The sequence below is a fragment of the Gorilla gorilla genome, chromosome 1 (assembly GCF_029281585.2).
Source record: "Gorilla gorilla gorilla isolate KB3781 chromosome 1, NHGRI_mGorGor1-v2.1_pri, whole genome shotgun sequence".
Classification (NCBI taxonomy): Eukaryota; Metazoa; Chordata; class Mammalia; order Primates; family Hominidae; genus Gorilla; species Gorilla gorilla.
In genome coordinates, this window is record NC_073224.2 from 155,747,944 (window position 1) to 155,770,492 (window position 22,549).

Sequence of the window (22,549 nt, forward strand, 5' to 3'; positions counted from 1 at the left end):
TTCTCACAAGTGGTAGAAAAATAAAAGTGGGAGGAGGAGGAAAAAGTCATAAATATTTGAGAGCAAGATTTTGTAGGATTGGGCAATTATTTGCTTCTCATCCATCATGTTGTTTATTAGGATAATTTCTTAACAAGTGGTACGGTATCAGTGAAATGTTACATCTATCACCCTCATCAACCCATAAAGTTTTCCCAAAACAACAGGAAATAATTATTTTATTTTAAAATAATTATTTTCTATACAAAATTATTGGGTTTTATTTTTAAAGGTGAAGAAGAGATTTTAGTGAACATCGGCTATTTTCTTGTCTGACCAGCACATCTTTCTTTGGAGGACTACCCCTCTCCCAATGCACATAATTCTGATGAGGCTTTCAATCATGTATTTCTCCTTGTCCAGCCACAGAAGCAGGCTCTGACCCAGGCTGGACAATCAGAGTCCCTTTTCGGGCTTGATATAGTGCAGGAGACTTCCTTCTCCTTTAACTGGGACCAAAACTCTTTTGAAAGTGTGAGTCTGGAGTAGCTGGTGGTTTCATTTTCTGCCCCATGGAGAGTGCTTATTGAGGATGAAGTCAATTCTGAGGAAAGCGTGGCCCAGAGGTGGAGAGAGAAAGGCAGAGTTCTCATTATATCTTCTGATCTTTTAGATCTTATTGGACAGAAGTCCCTCCTCAGCCTTCCTGGTTATGAGAGTCAGCTGCTGTTCTGTTTTTGCAAAAAACGACTTTTCACTGTGTGGTCCGCCACTTGCTAGGGAGAGTGTGTTTGATCACTATCAATTCCAGAAGTACAAAAGCACGATTCAAAGTCTAACTCCTTAGCAAAAATCAGTACTGGACACACTATTATTAGGAAATCTGTAAAACCAGTCCCAAATAACTGACAAGTGATATCTATGGAGGGAAAGCAAAATTAGAAAAAGCTTATCAGTGGCATATGATCTAGAGCAATGTATTTTTACCTTAAAGCTAGGTAAGATGGCTGATGAGTAGATTCTGAATTGGATTTTAGGAGTTGGTGATATATGAAGGAAAAACACTCAGCAGCTTTTTATCACATGGAAAAAAACTTCTGTTTGGTTAGTGATTATTTTCTGAACCATGGTATAAACAGGAATAAGGTTATCAACAGATAAGTAAGTGACAAAGAAGGACATTGCTACTTGAATAAAAGAGGCTTTTTTTTTGGATGTCCAATTAACCACGATTTATTGACAGAAAACAGTCCAACTCAGCCATGTGCTTCCTGACTTTGACTCACTATTTAAAAAATAGTAAAAACTTTAAAAAAAAGTTGGTTGTGTTGATTACGTGTTTTTAGCATATTGTGGTGAAGAAATTGGCAGTGAAGATAAGAGGGTTTTTTTTCCCCTCACATGACGGTGGTCTGGCTGTTAAAAGAAAGGGTTCTCACGAGTTTGAGATATGAAGAATGAGAGGAAACATTTCTTCATGGCAATAATAATGCTAGAGAAGCCATTTTAGTGACATCTGGTGGCTTGCACAAAAGCATATTGATGATGTAGTATCACATTTTCCATCTTGAAATTAAAGGATCAGGCTGGGTGCGGTGGCTCACGCTTGCAACCTTAGCATTTAGGGACGCTGAGGAGGATGGATCACCTGAGGTCAGGAGTTCGAAACCAGCCTGGCCAACATGGTGAAACCCCATCTCTATTAAAAATACAAAAAAATTAGCCAGGAGTGTTGGCATATGCCTGTAATCCCAGCTACTTGGGAGGCTGAGGCAGGAGAATCAATTGATCCTGGGAGTACGAGGTTGCAGTGAGCCGAAATTGTACCACTGCACTCCAGCCTGGGTGACAGAGCGAGACTCTGTCTCAAAAAAAAAAAAAAAAAAAAAAAAAAGAAATTAAAGAATCAAGGTTTCTTAAGACTGAACTCTGGTAAAAATGGCTTGTTAAGAGTAGGACTCTTACAAGATTGATGATTTAAAAAAATGTATTAAGAAATCAATGCTCTGTTATTGGGCATGTTTATTTTTATCTTTGATTAATTACTTTATCATTACAAAGAATGCAAACAACTCAACAAGGTATAAGGGAAGAATTAGGAAATAACCTCAAATCTCATACCATTGATAACATTATTACACTATTCTCGGTGCACATATTGAGACAGAAGGGTAGAGAGGTAGAGAGGTACCTAACTAGATAGCACTAATTTTTTTTTTTCCAGGAGGCCAGGAAATATTTTATTGACAACCAGGGACACAGCCATAAGAGAGAGAAGCACACAGGACTGCAAACTAACATCCAATAGTCAGCAAGGGCCCTCTGGGCCAGGAATACTGAATCCTGGTGTCCTCACAGTCTCCCACCAGTAGACATACATTACTGGGCATCCAAGGGAGGGGGCGGTGGCTCTGGTGTCCCAGAGAGTGAGAGGATATATGATGCCTCATTATGAGCGACAGGGTAGGAAGGTAAAATGGAGGGTCCATCACTGCCTAAGACCACCTCCTCCTCTCAGAGCCAACACCAGGTGAAGGACTGAACCACCTAAAATCTTGTAATCAGCTGCTGTCTTCTCATCATTCATGTTTGCCACTGTAGATGAGCCTCTGCTGTTGTGGGGGGATTCCCTCTTTCTCCTCCACATGCTCCTTGATTCACTCCACCTTGTCTGTAGGTTCAATATCAATCTCAGTCTCCTTTCCAGTTAGCGTCTTCACTTTAATTAGCATCTTCTTTCCAGTTTGGGGCTGCACACGGATAAATTGCTGCTCCTACCGCTCCGGTCGCCGCTGCTGCTCTTCCAGATAGCACTGATTTTATAAAATTGTATTATACTTTTTTTTTTTGAGACAGAGTCTCACACTGTTGCCCAGGCTGGAGTGCAGTGGTGTGGTCTCAGCTCACTGCAACATCCACTTCCCAGGTACAAGTGATTCTCCTGCCTCAGCCTCTTGAGTAGCTGGGACTACAGGTGCACACCACCAAGCCCAGCTAATTTTTGTATTTTTAGTAGAGACAGGGTTTCACAGTGTTGGCCAGGATGGTCTCGATCTCTTGGCCTTGTGATCCACCCGCCTTGGCTTCCCAACCTGCTGGGATTACAGGCGTGAGCCACTGGCGCCTGGCTTATACTTTTTAATATAAAGTGTTCAGTTTAATTTTGTCTATATTACAAAATCTAATTCACTAGAAAAAACTGAAATGAAAATAAATTTAATGCAAGGAAAAGAAGTTGAAGGGAAAATGAAAACTGTTTATATATGTTTCTTCCTCACAAAAAATTATAAAACCATAAAGAAAAAATTGAGAGGTTAGAGTCATTATCTTATTTAACCAACTTCAATTTTAGACTCCATTAATTGACATCCTGCTATAAAATGTATGGACGTTAGAAGTTTTCTACCTTCTCTCACTTCTTTCTTTCTCTACCTTCCAACTTTGTTAGTTATATTATTCTAAGTTTGCCAAGGTTTAAAACATTTACATTCAGTTCTATGATTGTAATCATCATAGGTGCTTATAATTAGAACTACATTAAGACAGATTCAGAGTTTACCACAAGCTTTACATCACTGCTTCTATATTACTACATTCTTCATTTGGTTTTCTATAATTTTTCTTTTTGATATTTAAAGCTGTCTGCTTTGTGCCTTTAAATTAAATGCAACTTGGCTGGGTATAATATTCTTGGCTTATACTTTCTTTTCCCTAGAACTTTATAGCCATTATGTAATTATCTTTTGGCATGGAATATTATTGTGGAGACTTCTGAGGCCAGCCTGGTTCCCTCCCCACCCCCACCCCCAGTCTTGGGGGTTGATTTTTATGCATAATATTTTAATTGTTAAAATGCAAAACCTTCACCAGAATATGGTTTGGTGTTGAAAGCAGTATGTCAATTTTTCCTGAAAAACAGGTGTTCTTTCAGCATGTAAATTTAGTTCTTCTTTCATTTTGGAGATGAACTTTCTGTATGATATATTTGAATAATTTTTCTATTGTATTTATTAGCTTCTTATACTAACTGTGGATCATCTTTGTTTTCAATATCCATTACCATCTCTGAATTTTCTTTAATCTTTTTATTTTGCATTTGCTGAAATTATCTCACTATAATAAAAGCCTTTTCTGTATATTAGTGTCTGTGGCTTCAGCCACCACTTAACACCATTTCCATTCTGCGTCTGGTGTCTGGAGACGTTTATCTTGTTCTGAGTGCAATGTATGTCATTAAAGATATTTTAAAACATGCTCTATCATTGTATCAGCGTGTTTGGGGAGGGAGAGTGGAGGGAGGAAAGGATGGGTTTGTGTTTTTAAAGTTTTAACCTGACCACAATTCTCTTCTAAGTTTTACAAGCTATTCTGTAGCTAAATTCTTATTCCTAATGATGTTTATTTGGGGGGTTTGTTTCTCTTTTTTTATTTCTTTCCTTCAGATTTCCCTGAGGCTGTTTCTTCTTTGTGGGACCATTTTCCTAAAGTACAATTTTGGAATTCCTTAATGAGAATCTATTGGTAGTAAATATTCTCTTTCATTTGGAATGGTCTTCATTTTACCATTGTTGTTTCTTTTCATAGAGTGATGGCTAGGATTATTCAGTACAACGTAGAAGGGAGTGGTAACAATGGAAATGTCAATTGGTTGTCCAGTCAGGAAAATAAAAACCATTCTTGGTATTTCAACTGAGAAAATGTATTAATAGAATAATTTTGTTACAGAGGTAATGACGAATAGAGAGCCAAACAAATATACTTCAGATTAAAAAAAATCAGTACCAGTCATATTATTATTAAGAAGTTTATAAAACCAGTACCAACATGGTAGTGGTATAAAAATAAGCACATAGACCAAGGGAAGAGAATAGAGAACGCAGAAATAAAGCCAAGCATTTACACCCAACTGATCTTCGACAAAGCAAAACAAAAACATGAAGTGAGAGAAAGACACCCTATTTAACAAATGGTGCTGGGATAATTGACAAGCCACACGTAGAAGAATGAAACTGGATCCTCATCTCTCACCTTATACAAAAATCAATTCAAGATGGATCAAAAACTTAAATCTCAGACTTGAAACCATAAAGATTCCAGAAGATAACATCAGTAAAACTCTTCTAGACACTGGCGTAGGCAAAGACTTCATGACCAAGAACCCAAAAGCAAATGTAACAAAAACAAAGATAAGTAGATGGGACTTAATTAAACTAAAAAGCTTCTGCACAGCAAAGGAAATAATCAGCAGAGTTAACAGGCAGCCCACAGAGTGGGAGAAAATCTTCATAACCTATACATCCGACAAAGGACTAATATCCAGAATCTACAAAGAACTCAACTCAGCAAGTAAAAAACAAACAATCCCAGCCAGGCATGGTGGCTCACGCCTGTAATCCCAGCACTTTGGGAGGCTGAGGCAGGTGGATCACTTGAGGTCAGGAGTTCAAGACTAGCCTGGCCAATATGGTGAAATCCCATCTCTACTAAAAATACAAAAAATTAGCCGGGCGTGCTGGTGCATGCCTGTAATCCCAGCTACTTGGGAGGCTGAAGCAGAAAAATCACTTGAACCTAGAAGGCAGAGGTTGCAGTGAGCCAAGATCGTGCCATTGTACTCCAGCCTGGGAGACAGAGCGAGACTCTGTCTCAAAACAAAACAAAACAAAACAAAATCCCACCAAAAAGTAGCCTAAGGACACATTCAAAAGAATATGTACAAATGGCCAACAAGCATATGGAAAAATGCTCAACATCATTAATTATCAGGGAAATCAAATCAAAACCACAATGCAATGCCATCTCACTCCTGCAAGAATGGCCATAATGGAAAAAAAAAAAAAAATAGACGTTGGCGTGGATGCGGTGAAAAGGGAACACTTTTACACTGTTGGTGGGAATGTAAACTAGTACAACCACTATGAAAAACAGTGCGGAGATTCCTTAAAGAACTGAAAGTAGATCTACCATTTGATCCAGCAATCCCATTCCTGGGTATCTACCCAGAGGAAAAGAAGTCATATGAAAAAGATACTTGTACATGCATGTTTACAGCAGCACAATTCGCAATTGCAAAAACACAGAACCAGCCCAAATGCCCAACAATGAATGAGTAGATAAAGAAAATGTGGTTTATATACACCATGGAATACTGCTCAGTCATAAAAAAGAATGAATTAATGGCATTTGCAGCAACCTGTATGGGATTGGAGACTATTATTCTAAGTGAAGTAACTCAGGAATAGAAAACCAAACATCATATGTTCTCATTCACAATTGGGAGCTAAGCTATGAGGACACAAAGGCATAAGAGTGATACAATAGATTTTGGGGACTCGGGGAAAAGGGTGGGGGGGTGTGAAGGATAAAAGACTACACACTGGGTACAGTGTACACTGCTTGGGTGATGAGGGCACCAAAATCTCAGAAATCACCACTAAAGAACTTATTCGTGTAACTAAACACCACCTGTTCCCCAAAAACCTATTGAAATAAAAAATAAATTTTTTAAAATAATAAATAGATAAAATAGGGAGATTAACTTGGATTACTGAGGTGGGTCTAACATAATCACAAGGGTCTTTAAAAGTGAAACAGGGAGGCAGAAGAGAAAGTGAGAGTGATGCGGCATGAGAAGGACTTGGCCCAATGTTTCTGGCTTTGAAGATGGAGGAATGGCATCATGAGTCAAGGAAAGCAGGTGGCCTCTAGAAGGTGGAAGAGATGTGGAAATGGCTTCTTCCCTAGAGCCTCCAGAAAGAAATGCATGCTTGCCAACACCCTGATTTTAACCCAGTGTGGCTCATTTTGGTTGTTAGAACTCCTGAACTATAAGAAAATAAATTTATGTTGTTTTAAGCTACTAAGTTTGTGGAGACTTGTTAGAGCAGCAGTAGAAAACTAATACATTAAGGTCATCATTTGCTGTGAGCATTACTAACCTCTGATAATCAGGAGAGGAAGAACCAGCTGGGGTATTCTCATTAACCCTTTATTTGCACTCCCACTTTCCTTTTGGCCATTTCATTGTTAGTATCACCACTAAAAGATGAGCAGAGACTGTAAACTCAATGAATCTGGTGTGCTTAATTTTATGTTATATTAGCACTGATTTGAGAGAAGGGCTATCCTTCCATGGGTAAGTCTGGCCTGGAGTTAGTAGTGGTTTGAGTTACTCATGCTTTCCCTTACTCCCAGTATCTCAGTGGCTACTGTTTTCTACTTCCTGCTTGTATTCCAGGAAGAATAGAAACAAGATAGCAGGTGCACTGAGGTTTGTGACCACACTGATTTTTTTTTTTTTGCCTTTGGTAAATTCAGTTTTGCCCACGTATAAAGCATACGAAGGGAAATCAATGCAAGTCTTTCACCATGAGAATACTTAGCACAGAGGGTGTATTATAGTTTGTTATGGCTGCCATGATGAAGTATCACAGACTGGGCAGCTTAAACAACTGAAATTTATTTTTCACAATTCTTGAGTCTAGAAATCCCAAGTCAAGATGTTGGCAAAGTCAGTTTCTTCGGAGGCCTCTGTCCTTGCCCTATAGATGGTCATCTTCTTCCTATGTCTTTATGTGGTCCTCCCTTTGTCTGTGTGCTTCTTATGAGGACATCAATCATCTTGGATGAAGTCTTCCCATATGACCTCATTTTACTTTAATTACCTCTTCAAAGGCCTTACCTCCTAAAACAATCACATGCTGAGGTACTAGTGGTTAGAATTTCAGTATGAATTTTGTTCACAGTTCACAATCCAGGTCATAACAACGGCATAAAGGCTATTAAATAAGCATATGGAAAATCGTCAGGAAAGCTTAAATGAAAATAAGTACTTAACTTCATATCCAGTATTTGTGCACAAGAGAAAATTTACAGCTAAACAGATTTCAAATGATGATAGTTCTTCAGTAAAGACACACCTAGATTTTTGTAATTAGTTTTACAAGGAAATGAGAAAACTGAATTTATATTAAGCCCTGATAATGATAAAATGAAGTGAGCACTGGTATAAAAATAGTAAGCTCCATGTTATAAAATGCATAAATAGAAATGTTTGCAAGAACAATCATACAAAATGGCAAGCCATTAAAATAATTATCTAAAGAAATGACTATTTCTTGAGGTAAAAGACAACTATGGAAATACACACTAACTAACCTGTCTAAAATGAAAAGAGGTAATGTGAAGCTCAAAAACACTCCTGAAGAAAAAATTAGAAATTAATAGTTCATTGTTACAATAGAAGGATGAGTGCTCTTGAAGTATCAAATCCTTTAAATATGAATATTTAGAACACTATGTTAGCAGTAATCTGAACCAATATGAGAAATGAGAAGAAAGTAGAAACACTTTTGAGAAACTATTAAATGAATCTAGCAGTTTCTTAGTAAACATCCAGTGTGAGTAGACTGGTGGATATATTCCTCCCCAATGTGCTCTGCTCCCACCACCCAGAAATCAACCCAAACACATAAAAACTAGGAATCTATAAGCATCTCTTGTATCAGCGGAAAATAAATCAGGAGATGAGGGCACCAAGTAGAATTCACGACTCAATCAATTGTCTTATCCATTGAAGGTACTTTAATTTTGCAGTTATTGATTAATTAAAAAACACAGTTGTTTTCAGCATTTCCTAGCTACAGTAGTGCATAGGAAATTCCATTCTAAACAAAGAAGTAATTAATGAAATAACAACACACCTTAACATTTTACATTGATAGGTTACAGTTTACAAGGTGCTTTCACATACATTATTTCATTTGATTCTTACAACAAGCAGAAAAAACAGTGGGAAAGTTTTTTTTTTTCAGGCTTACAATGAGTATTTTCAGGCCAATGGGCAGTTAACACAAGAATATACCAAGAATGAGACAGCAATACCCATAAGCCACAATATTGTTTTTGGTAGGTTGACAGTTTGATTCAACTGGGTATTCAGCATCGGTGAGTGAGAAAGGAATTAGGACAGACACCAAGGCTCTTATGATATTCAAATAATTTTAAGAACACTGTCAGAGATAAGAAGATGCCCTAAAATATATCGCCTTATTGAGACTTACTTCAAAGCAATATACCCTTCAAAATATCAGATAAAAAGACAATCTTGTCATCGACTGTGAAAGTTAGGAGGAATCTTACAAACTGCCTAATCCAGTTCTTCCATTTTACAGACAAGAGAACTGAGACTGAGATCATACTGATAGTTTTCCAGCCTGAAATTCAGATGTCTTGACTTTCAGTCTAGGGCTCCTTCTTACACAATGCCATCTCTTCATTATTTACTGAGCATAACATAATATCTTCTGTTTCAAATATGTAATTTTAGGTTAAATACTGATTTATGCTACTTACTTCTTATTCAAGTTTTTATCTTATTCTTGGCTAAATTGTGGCTGAAACTGGGAATGTTACATACTTTAAAAATATTCTAATTTAGTGTACTTGATTGGTCAGAAATTGACTCCCTTGACATATTTGCTCATGACAAGCTTGCTCACGGCCTTTAAATAGAGAGTAAAATGGAATGGCTAAATAGCCCTCAAAACCAACGTATGTCTAGGGGTCATCTACCTAAGGTAGATTCTACAGCTGGGCACTAGTAATTTCATAGAAAAAAATATTTTTTAGAATTCATAGAAATCTTTTTGATTACTGAAAACTAAATTGTAATAATCAAATTGTCATCCCCATGACTTATTAAAATAATTTTACAATAATATACAACAAAGCTACCATAGAATTTGTAGTTTACATATAGAATACATTGGTCAGCATGTTCTTGGGTCTAAATGAAATACAAGAAAATCAAAATATTTTATATGAATGATGTTTTAAATTTATTAACATGACGATATGCCTTTGTTACATAAAACTTGCTAGAGCAGAGTATTTTATTTTTTTCTTGCACGTTTTAAATATAGATGGACCAGTGAAATCAATATCAGCATTTACATGACATTACCATGCAGAAACACTTGATAACCGAAAGACATATAGATTGGTAGAAAGAACATCTCAGACAGGATTTTTTTATGTCTTCAAAGGTTTCACCAGGGTGTGGTACAGATGTAAAGAAGTGGTGTTAATGACCTACCTGCACCAATAATAAAGCAAATAGAATGATTATATACATTAAGATCAGCTTGATTAAAAATAAATTTTATATGCAGGTAAACTGATCATTAAAATGAACCCAGTTTAACTCTTCTCGTGTGTTGTTTTAAGGTAGGTCACTGAAACGCAGAGATAAAATCAGATGGGGAAAATTAAAAGCAAAGAAAAAAATAGCAAAACAAGTGGGTTAAGCCATGGATTCTCAACAAACACTGAACTAAATGTGCAAAAGTGCTTGAAATTTCCACCTGACAGCAATGTTGTTAAGTCAGTTGGCAAAAAAAAGTGTAGGAAAAAAACTAACCTCTCAAATACCAACATTGTATCCGCACGATTGATCAGACATTCTGTTTACTGAGAGAAAAGAGGTTAGAAATTATGAAACATCTGAAAATATCATACCTCAAAATTAAAATACGATTGTGGCAGTTTTATACACTTTGTTCCCTTTCCTCATTGATGAGGCATGGGATGAAAGCAGAAGTTGCAGCAGTGCCCCTACCCTAGGCTCACAAATATAGTACACCAGGATAATTAGCTGGAAACAACTTCTTTTTAACGGTTACAAAACAAAGCAAACATAAACCCTCATTTAAATATGAATACCTCTATACTGTTTCCAAAAATCAAGCCATTTTTGACTTTGCAAAGTGTAAGTATTTATCTAAACCAATGTTCTTTTTAGTTTGCTTATTTTCCTTTAAAAAGTTTATGATCAGGACTATTAGAGAAACTTTAAAATTTGTCACTTTCATTAATCATGTTCTATTAAAATACTGGCTAAAATCCTTAAGGAACAGTTAAGGTTTAGAAAACTTAGAACTCTTCTCTAATACCTACAGAAATGCTGGTACCAAGTGAGAGAATCTGGGTGATGATCCATATCATTAGTTTTTCCTGCTGAATGAGACACGTTTGTCACACTACACAGGCTGGTCACTTCATTACTCAAGTAGAGGAGGATATAAAAGGAGGGAAAGGGAACTAGAACCTCTGATCTACAGCCTTCCAAATTTCTGGGTCTAGCTGTACTGTATTAGTCTACCAAAATTTATTGCCAGAATAGTGAATTCCAAGAAAGTTAGTCTTAATTTGTATAAATTTCCTTGGTGATAAGACAGTCTATCTTCAAAAATTACCAAGAGTTTTGGCAAAACCAAGTCTGAGCTACTCAAAGTAAAAATAATTGTTAGAAAGTTTATCTTCAAGCCATTGACCAACAACAATATTGGCAATAACTACTGAAAGCAACACTTATCCTTCCCTTCAAATATCACGTAGCCATAACACTGCCCATCTGAAACACCAACAAAATAAAATGGAGCACTGTTTAGAGAAAACCAATGAAATTGGAAAAGGAAGAAATGGATGTAGGAGAGGAGAAAGACAACCCAAAGAGAAGTAAGAAAGTGGTCTAGTACTGTGTTATGGCACAGACAATGCTTGCTTAGCGGTGCCTTGTTACATAGGTGGATGCAGAGTGCGCACACGGGATGATGGCAATAAAGACCTCACTCAGTCGTTGGAACGAAGGAACTAGGTAACTGCTTCAACAAGGACGGTCTCAGCTCTACCTTATCTCTCAACAGAGTGCAAACACTGAGTGTGAGCTCGGATGTCATCTTGTTCCTCTTTAAAATTCACCAAATTCTTTTGCACATTTTTCTGTTATAGAGACACGGATATCTTCTTCTTCATAGTCATCAAAGTTGCTGGTATCTCCAGAGCCTCTAAACTTTGGTATGAATGGAGCTTCAACCTATAATTGAGAGGGAGAGAAAAATAAGAAAAAGGAAAAAAAATTCCTGAGAGTTTCCAAACACCAAGAAAAATAAATTCCCACTGTTATTACACGGTGAAATCTTTAGATGCCACTAGGTTCCTAAAATATAATAGTGCTAGAAGAAGCAGCAAGCAGTAGGTTAGCTATTAACCTCAACATTTTGATTCAAGGAAGTATGCAGGTCAACAAAATACTTAAGAAATTTCTGGGATAAGAGAGGAGCCAAGATGGCCGAATAGGAACAGGTCCGGTCTACAGCTCCCAGCGTGAGAGACGCAGAAGATGGGTGATTTCTGCATTTCCATCTGAGGTACCGGGTTCATCTCACTAGGGAGTGCCAGACAGTGGGCGCAGGTCAGTGGGTGCGCGTACCGTGCGCAAGCTGAAGCAGGGCAAGGCATTGCCTCACTCGGGAAGCACAAGGGGTCAGGGAGTTCCCTTTCCTAGTCAAATAAAGGGGTGACAGATGGCACTTGGAAAATCAGGTCACTCCCACCCAAATACTGCACTTTTCCCATGGGCTTAAAAAACGGCGCACCAGGAGATTATATCCCGCACCTGGCTTGGAGGGTCCTACGCCCACAGAGTCTCGCTGATTGCTAGCACAGCAGTCTGAGATCAAACTGCAAGGCGGCAGTGAGGCTGGGGGAGGGGCGCCCGCCATTGCCCAGGCTTGCTTAGGTAAACAAAGCAGCTGGGAAGCTCGAACTAGGTGGACACGCCCACCACAGCTCAAGGAGGCCTGTCTGCCTCTGTAGGCTCCACCTCTGGGGGCAGGGCACAGACAAACAAAAAGACAGCAGTAACCTCTGCAGACTTAAATGTCCCTGTCTGGCAGCTTTGAAGAGAGCAGTGGTTCTCCCAGCACGCAGCTGGAGATCTGAGAACGGGCAGACTGCCTCCTCAAGTGGGTCCCTGACCCCTGACCCCCAAGCAGCCTAACTGGGAGGCACCCCCCAGCAGGGGCAGACTGACACCTCACAGGGCCAGGTACTCCAACAGACCTGCAGCTGAGGGTCCTGTCTGTTAGAAGGAAAACTAACAAACAGAAAGGACATCCACACCAAAAACTCATCTGTACATCACCATCATCAAAGACCAAAAGTAGATAAAACCACAAAGATGGGGAAAAAACAGAGCAGAAAAACTGGAAACTCTAAAAAGCAGAGCGCCTCTCCTCCTCCAAAGGAACGCAGTTCCTCACCAGCAACGGAACAAAGCTGGACGGAGAATGACTTTGATGAGCTGAGAGAAGAAGGCTTCAGACAATCAAATTACTCCGAGCTACGGGAGGACATTCAAACCAAAGGCAAAGAAGTTGAAAACTTTGAAAAAAATTTAGAAGACTGTATAACTAGAATAACCAATACAGAGAAGTGCTTAAAGGAGCTGATGGGGCTGAAAACCAAGGCTCGAGAACTACGTGAAGAATGCAGAAGCCTCAGGAGCCGATGCGATCAACTGGAAGAAAGGGTATCAGCGATGGAAGATGAAATGAATGAAATGAAGCGAGAAGGGAAGTTTAGAGAAAAAAGAATAAAAAGAAACAAGCAAAGCCTCCAAGAAATATGGGACTATGTGAAAAGACCAAATCTACATCTGATTGGTGTACCTGAAAGTGATGGGGAGAATGGAACCAAGTTGGAAAACACTCTGCAGGATATTATCCAGGAGAACTTCCCCAATCTAGCAAGGCAGGCCAACATTCAGATTCAGGAAATACAGAGAACGCCACAAAGATACTCCTCAAGAAGAGCAACTCCAAGACACATAATTGTCAGATTCACCAAAGTTGAAATGAAGGAAAAAATGTTAAGGGCAGCCAGAGAGAAAGGTCGGGTTACCCTCATAGGGAAGCCCATCAGACTAACAGCGGATCTCTCGGCAGAAACTCTACAAGCCAGAAGAGAGTGGGGGCCAATATTCAACATTCTTAAAGAAAAGAATTTTCAACCCAGAATCTCATATCCAGCCAAACTAAGCTTCATAAGTGAAGGAGAAATAAAATACTTTACAGAAAAGCAAATGTTGAGAGATTTTGTCACCACCAGGCCTGCCCTAAAAGAGCTCCTGAAGGAAGCGCTAAACATGGAAAGGAACAACTGGTACCAGCCGCTGAAAAATCATGCCAAAATGTAAAGACCATCGAGACTAGGAAGAAACTGCATCAACTAACGAGGAAAATAACCAGCTAACATCATAATGACAGGATCAAATTCACACATAACAATATTAACTTTAAATGTAAATGGACTAAATGCTCCAATTAAAAGACACAGACTGGCAAATTGGATAAAGAGTCAAGACCCATCAGTGTGCTCTATTCAGGAAACCCATCTCACATGCAGAGACACACATAGGCTCAAAATAAAAAGATGGAGGAAGATCTACCAAGCAAATGGAAAACAAAAAAGGCAGGGGTTGCAATCCTAGTCTCTGATAAAACAGACTTTAAACCAACAAAGATCAAAAGAGACAAAGAAGGCCATTACATAATGGTAAAGGGATCAATTCAACAAGAAGAGCTAACTATCCTAAATATATATGCACCCAATACAGGAGCACCCAGATTCATAAAGCAAGTCCTGAGTGACCTACAAAAAGACTTAGACTCCCACACAATAATAATGGGAGACTTTAACACCCCAATGTCAACATTAGACAGATCAATGAGACAGAAAGTCAACAAGGAATTGAACTCAGCTCTGCGCCAAGCGGACCTAATAGACATCTACAGAACTCTCTACCCCAAATCAACAGAATATACATTTTTTTCAGCACCACACCACACCTATTCCAATATTGACCACATAGTTGGAAGTAAAGCTCTCCTCAGCAAATGTAAAAGAACAGAAATTATAACAAACTATCTCTCAGACCACAGTGCAATCAAACTAGAACTCAGGATTAAGAATCTCACTCAAAACCGCTCAACTACATGGAAACTGAACAACCTGCTCCTGAATGACTACTGGGTACATAAGGAAATGAAGGCAGAAATAAAGATGTTCTTTGAAACCAACGAGAGCAAAGACACAACATACCAGAATCTCTGGGACGCATTCAAAGCAGTGTGTAGAGGGAAATTTATAGCACTAAATGCCCACAAGAGAAAGCAGGAAAGATCCAAAATTGACATCCTAACATCACAATTAAAAGAACTAGAAAAGCAAGAGCAAACACATTCAAAAGCTAGCAGAAGGCAAGAAATAACTAAAATCAGAGCAGAACTGAAAGAAATAGAGACACAAAAAACCCTTCAAAAAATTAATGAATCCAGGAGCTGGTTTTTTGAAAAGATCAACAAAATTGATAGACCATTAGCAAGACTAATAAAGAAAAAAAGAGAGAAGAATCAAATAGACGCAATAAAAAATGATAAAGGGGATATCACCACCGATCTCACAGAAATACAAACTACCATCAGAGAATACTACAAACACCTCTACACAAATAAACTAGAAAATCTAGAAGAAATGGATAAATTCCTTGACACATACACTCTCCCAAGACTAAACCAGGAAGAAGTTGAATCTCTGAATAGACCAATAACAGGATCTGAAATTGTGGCAATAATCAATAGCTTACCAACCAAAAAGAATCCAGGACCAGATGGATTCACAGCCGAATTCTACCAGAGGTACAAGGACGAATTGGTACCATTCCTTCTGAAACTATTCCAATCAATAGAAAAAGAGGGAATCCTCCCTAACTCATTTTATGAGGCCAGCATCATCCTGATACCAAAGCCGGGCAGAGACAACCAAAAAAGAGAATTTTAGACCAATATCCTTGATGAACATTGATGCAAAAATCCTCAATAAAATACTGGCAAAATGAATCCAGCAGCACATCAAAAAGCTTATCCACCATGATCCAGTGGGCTTCGTCCCTGGGATGCAAGGCTGGTTCAATATATGCAAATCAATAAATGTAATCCAGCATATAAACAGAACCAAAGACAAAAACCACATGATTATCTCAGTAGATGCAGAAAAGGCCTTTGACAAAATTCAACATGCTAAAAACTCTCAATAAATTAGGTATTGATGGGATGTATTTCAAAATAATAAGAGCTATCTATGACAAACCCACAGCCAATATCATACTGAATGGGCAAAAACTGGAAGCATTCCCTTTGAAAACTGGCACAAGACAGGGATGCCCTCTCTCACCTGTCCTATTCAACATAGTGTTGGAAGTTCTGGCCAGGGCAATTAGGCAGGAGAAGGAAATAAAGGGTATTCAATTAGGAAAACAGGAAGTCAAATTGTCCCTCTTTGCAGACGACATGATTGTATATCTAGAAAACCCCATTGTCTCAGCCCAAAATCTCCTTAAGCTGATAAGCAACTTCAGCAAAGTCTCAGGATACAAAATCAATGTACAAAAATCACAAGCATTCTTATACACCAACAACAGACAAACAGAGAGCCAAATCATGAGTGAACTCCCATTCACAATTGCTTCAAAGAGAATAAAATACCTAGGAATCCAACTTACAAGGGATGTGAAGGATCTCTTCAAGGAGAACTACAAACCACTGCTCAAGGAAATAAAAGAAGATACAAACAAATGGAAGAACATTCCATGCTCATGGGTAGGAAGAATCAATATCATGAAAATGGCCATACTGCCCAAGGTAATTTATAGATTCAATGCCATCCCCATCAAGCTACCAATGACTTTCTTCACAGAATTGGAAAAACTACTTTAAAGTTCCTATGGAATCAAAAAAGAGCCCGCATCACCAAGTCAATCCTAAACCAAAAGAACAAAGCTGGAGGCATCACGCTACCTGACTTCATTCAAACTATACTACAAGGCTACAGTAATCAAAACAGCATGGTACTGGTAGCAAAACAGAGATATAGATCAATGGAACAGAACAGAGCCCTCAGAAATAATGCCGCATATCTACAACTATCTGATCTTTGACAAACCTGAGAAAAACAAGCAATGGGGAAAGGATTCCCTATTTAATAAATGGTGCTGGGAAAACTGGCTAGCCATATGTAGAAAGCTGAAACTGGATCCCTTCCTTACACCTTATACAAAAATCAATTCAAGATGGATTAAAGACTTAAACGTTAGACCTAAAACCATAAAAACCCTAGAAGAAAACCTAGGCATTACCATTCAGGACATAGGCATGGGCAAGGACTTCATGTCTAAGACACCAAAAGCAATAGCAACAAAAGCCAAAATTGACAAATGGGATCTAATTAAACTAAAGAGCTTCTGCACAGCAAAAGAAACTACCATCAGAGTGAACAGGCAACCTACAAAATGGGAGAAAATTTTTGCAACCTACTCATCTGACAAAGGGCTAATATCCAGAATCTACAATGAACTCAAACAAATTTACAAGAAAAAAAACAAACAACCCCATCAAAAAGTGGGCAAAGGACATGAATAGACACTTCTCAAAAGAAGACATTTATGCAGCCAAAAAACACATGAAAAAATGCTCACCATCACTGGCCATCAGAGAAATGCAAATCAAAACCACAATGAGATATCATCTCACACCAGTTAGAATGGCAAACATTAAAAAGTCAGGAAACAACAGGTGCTGGAGAGGATGTGGAGAAATAGGAACGCTTTCACACTGTTGGTGGGACTGTAAACTAGTTCAACCATTGTGGAAGTCAGTGTGGCGATTCCTCAGGGATCTAGAACTAGAAATACCATTTGACCCAGCCATCCCATTACTGGGTATATACCCAAAGGACTATAAATCATGCTGCTATAAAGACACATGCACACATATGTTTATTGCGGCATTATTCACAATAGCAAAGACTTGGAACCAACCCAAATGTCCAACAATGATAGACTGGATTAAGAAAATGTGGCACATGTACACCATGGAATACTATGCAGCCATAAAAAATGATGAGTTCATGTCCTTCGTAGGGACATGGATGAAATTGGAAATCATCATTCTCAGTAAACTATCGCAAGAACAAAAAACCAAACACTGCATATTCTCACTCATAGGTGGGAATTGAACAATGAGAACACATGGACACAGGAAGGGGAACATCATACTCTGGGGACTGTTACGGGGTGGGGGGAGGGGGGAGGGATAGCATTGGGAGATATACCTAATGCTAGATGACGAGTTAGTGGGTGCAGCGCACCAGCATGGCACATGTATACATATGTAACTAACCTGCACATTGTGCACATGTACCCTAAAATGTAAAGTATAATAATAATAATAAAAAAAGAAATTTCTGGGATAATTAACTGTTGGCATCAAAATCCTGGCTCCTAAGGTTACAAAACTTCAGTCTTAATTTTTAGTTCCTTGTTTTTAAGACCTTATCTTTTCGTATACCTTTTGTAAAAATTCTTTTCTCCTCAAGTTACAGCTAAATCTCAGACTTACTTTTAATTGGTTTCCTTTTTTAATTCCCAAGTTTATTTTGTTTAAAATATCTGGCCATCAAAACTTTCTGAGAGGTTGGAAAGAAATATAACTCTTTTAGAATTAAAGAATTGTTAAACCTTAAACATTTTTCTCCTTTGATCCTAAAAGTAAAAATGTCTTCCCACTACTTCGAATATGGTCTTCTATAAAGATTAAATGTGGGTACTGAATACATTTGAGGAAAAGATTTTAAAAGCTAAAAAAAAAAATCATAATCTGCACAGCCTTTATAGAATTTACAAACAATTACAGTTGCTTTATTCTGTTCTCAGTACAACACTGTGAGGAAGGAAGGACTGGTGTTCTTACTCCCATTTTACAGATTATAAAAGAGTCGATTGACCAAATTCACATGACTGATAAGCGGCTAAAGCAGGTTTCATATTCATGATTCTCCACTTCTGGCCCAGAGCTCTCCAAGGGTTTTTAATTTATATCCCTTTCATTAAAACATTTTCTAGTACACATAATCAACATATATATAGTTATTTACTTACAAATTATGTAGATGTATGACTATTCTATTATAAGATATACACACAAATAAGGTATTGAAAAAGAATAAGGTAAAAATAAGTAGGAATGGGACTTTTAATATTATCTTTTTGTTTGAGAGCTGGTTGCCTTGCGCGCCCTGCTTTGGGGACTGCTGTTTTGCACTACCCAGAAGAATGAGCTAAGCAGACAGTTGCTTCACGTCTAGCCAGCCAGCAATTTAGAATAACAAACCTATTGGGGCAATCACGTGTAGAAAATGATTGTACAGTTTGAGTTGTTCAGGCCACTTCTTTCTTCTGCCTTTTTTTTTTCCTTGATCATTTGGAGATGCATCAGAGAATAAAGAAGACAATTAAAACTATTCATATTTACTATGATTTTTGCACTGCTGTGCATAGTTATAATACTTGAGAAGATATTAAAACAAATGGTTAAAGTACTCTACTATTTTTATTTGTAAATTGTCCATGGATCCTTACATCTGTTTCATTGATAATCAAGATTTGGCTGTCAATCAATTTGTCCATTACTACAACCTGTATGTTACAGTGTGCCACTTGTTGGTAGGTTACCTGTTTACTACCTGGGATAAGTCAAGCCCTCTGAAAAGCACATACACTTTAAATGAGTAGTGGCCATCCTGTTCTATCCCCTTTTAGGAATAATTATTAAAAATTAAACACATAATAGAAATAGATAAGTAAATGACTGCTATTTGGCAGAAGATTTTATTTCTAAATATAAATATGAAAAGATTCAAATACATCATAAATCTTTAGCATACTAATAAAGTTGACAAGCCTCAGGGCAATCTAAAGAATATACCTCGAAATAACATTAATTAACAATAAATACAACAATAAAGACAATATAAGCAATGATAATTAGAAAGGGAAATGGATGATTTTATTGGAAATATAAATTTCTTAAATTGACTCAAAAAGTAAAAACTTGAAGAGACCAATACCCAAGAATTAATCTGTTAAAATTTATAAGGAATAGATATAAGATGACTCTATGTTCCTAAATTTTCTGCAGAATAAAAGCCTGGAAACTTTCTAAACTCATTTTATGAATCCCATATAATCCCAACTTCAGAAAAACAGAAACTGTAGATTAATAAAACTTATGACTACAGAAGTAAAAACCCTAAATAAAATTTTGGCAAATAGATTTCAGGCAAATATTAAAATCTTAATACCCCATGATTAAATGGTATTCATTCCAGGAAAGTGAGGATGTCTCCCTCATATAATTCATCACACTAACATGTCAAAAAAGATAAAATACAGTGTATTAGAAATCAACAATGTTTTGTTAACGTCATAAAGAATACCTATCTCAGCCAAATGGCCAACTTTATATTTGGTGGTAAAACATGAAAGGCAACAAATTATAGAAATAATCCCTGAAAGTATATTCTTGGGCACTTCCATTCAAAGCAGGAACAAGACAAGAAAGCTCAAGGGCCCTACTGCATTAAAATATTGTTTTAGACATTCTAATATATATACTAAAACAAAAACGGAAATGAGATGGAAATACTGAAAAGGAACAGACAAAATGATATGCCAATCTCCTGTGATTGTCAATAAAAATCCAAAGGAATCACTGAAAAATGTGGAAATCAATAACAGAATTTAGTAACATGGTCAATTATAATATAAACATAAAAATGATGTTTTGCCCATATCCTACTATAACGGGAAAGCAAACACATTAATAATAGCAACCAAAATATAAATTTAAGCAATAATTTTAAGACATAAATTCCTTCCTATATGGAGGAAGGGGGGGTCTCTAAAACTTTACTGAATGACGAAAGATATTTGAGTAAATGCAGAAGCAACATGTTCATAATGGTAAATTCTCAAGATTCAGGTTCTCTCCTAATATGCAACTTTACTGTTAATCCCCAAATTCAATAAATCTTTAGAGAGACCAAAAAAAAAAAACAAACCCACAAACCATTGGCAAGTCTAATCAAAAAAGAAAGAGAAAACATACAGGAGATAAGGATGATTTTCTAGGAAATATAAATTACCTAACTTGACTCTAAAATAATGCATATGGGGCAAGAGAACAGAACATTTGGAAAGGGTAAACAAGGGTGAAGAAACTGGACCCATCTAATATTAAAATATTTTAAAGCTACATAAAGCAGTGATATATACAGTACAAGAACAGACAAAAAGAACTCCTAAAAAATAAAGGTCAGGGCTTCAAGATGGCTGACTCAGAACTCTCCTCCACAAAGAAGGACCAAAACAGTGAGTAGATAATCACATGTTGAATAAAGCCTCTAAGAGAGAACACTGAAATTTAGCAGGGAAGTGACAGGGAACATCTGAGGCAGATAAGCAAAAGGAAGTGAAGCAGCTGGCCTAGCTGGGACCAGCTGGCAGCCACAAGAGGTTCTCCAGTATGGGGAAAGGGTAACTGAGAGATCCCCAGTGGTCCACATTTCCACCACAGACTCTGCAATCCTAGCCATGTAAGATCCCCACAACCCTCGTGAATTCTGAGACAAGTATAGGGACCCGCCTGGAGTTCACACAATAGCATTGTTCCAGAGAGGGAGTTTGTTCCAGGTCCCACACCCACCCCCAGGACCCAAGAAGCTGAAGCACAGTGCCATTTTGAGAAGCCAACTACCATTAGAGAGTATGCATCTCTATACACCTGGAGCCCAACTGACAGTGCCCCATGTCTATCAAAGGGGCTCCAGTGGTACAGTGCTGGCTGGACCCAATGGTGCGGCTGGGTCCCCAGCACTCGAGCCCACACAGTGTCCTATACTCCAAAGAACAAGCAGGGCAGCACACTAGGGAAGGCTGTTTCTGGGGCCGGAAGCCAAAGCATACACTCCCCAGAGTCTGAGGACCTCCTGCCTGGGGCCACTGCCACTGACAGCAATGCCCAGACCCCACAACAGGACTGCCAGGTACTTGCAGCACCTTCAGTGGACCTGAGAACTGGCCCAACTGGATGCTATTTGGGGGCATGAGGACAGACTCACTCTGCCTACCACCTCTCGAGTATTTTATCCAGGGGCCTAGGAATAGTCCTTCCCTGCCTACCAGAGTCTGTATCTGTGTGCACCAATAGGGGCCTGAGGACAGGCCTGTCCCTTTAAGTGCCACCCCTCCTAGTGCCCTAGCACACCACCTGGGAGGCCTGGGGAGTGCCCCCCTCTGTCTATCACTCTGGGTACACATACATGTGATCAGGAAGCATGACGAAAGACTCAGGCTATCAGCCACTGGCATCAAAACATGCTGTCCAGTGGCCCAAAGACTGCCCTGTTCACCACAGCCTGCACCCACAGGTACAACAGAGGAGCCTGGGGACAGGCCTTCCCTGCCTGGTGGCACCTCCCACAGTGATTGAGTGCACTGTCTGGAGGCTTAGGGATCCGTCCACCCTGCTTGCTGCTTCTGGCATGCACATGCACCATCAGGGGGTCTAACAACAGACCCAAACCACTGACTGCCTGCACTCAAACACATTGTTTGAGGGCCTGGGGATTGCCTCACGTGGTCCAACACAGCCTGTGCCCATGTGCACCATTGAGGGGCCTGAGTAAATGCCTGCACTGCCTGGCACTGTAACCCCAATGCTCAAGCATGCCATCTGAGGGCCTGGGGATTGCCCTGCCCCACCCACTACTGGCCTGAGGCTGGGCCTGCCCAGTCTGCCACCACTACCACTGCTGGCGCTTACCCACATATGCC

At 38.7% G+C, this 22,549-nt stretch overlaps 1 protein-coding gene and 1 pseudogene across 8 annotated transcripts in view; both read right to left on the reverse strand.

The window, feature by feature from the left end:
• Positions 1–2,467: 2,467 nt before the first annotated feature.
• On the reverse strand, positions 2,468–2,865 carry LOC101136774 (NEDD8-like; annotated as a pseudogene).
• Positions 2,866–8,539: 5,674 nt separating this feature from the next.
• The window catches only part of PRKACB (protein kinase cAMP-activated catalytic subunit beta), a 162,322-nt gene continuing 148,312 nt past the window's right edge, over positions 8,540–22,549 (reverse strand). For all 8 annotated transcript variants that reach the window (XM_019022068.4, XM_063697409.1, XM_004026034.4 and 5 more), the window contains one exon: positions 8,540–11,854. In XM_019022068.4, the coding sequence (XP_018877613.1) occupies positions 11,729–11,854 (126 nt within the window). In that variant the 3' untranslated portion in view covers positions 8,540–11,728. The remainder of the gene's footprint in view (positions 11,855–22,549) is intronic.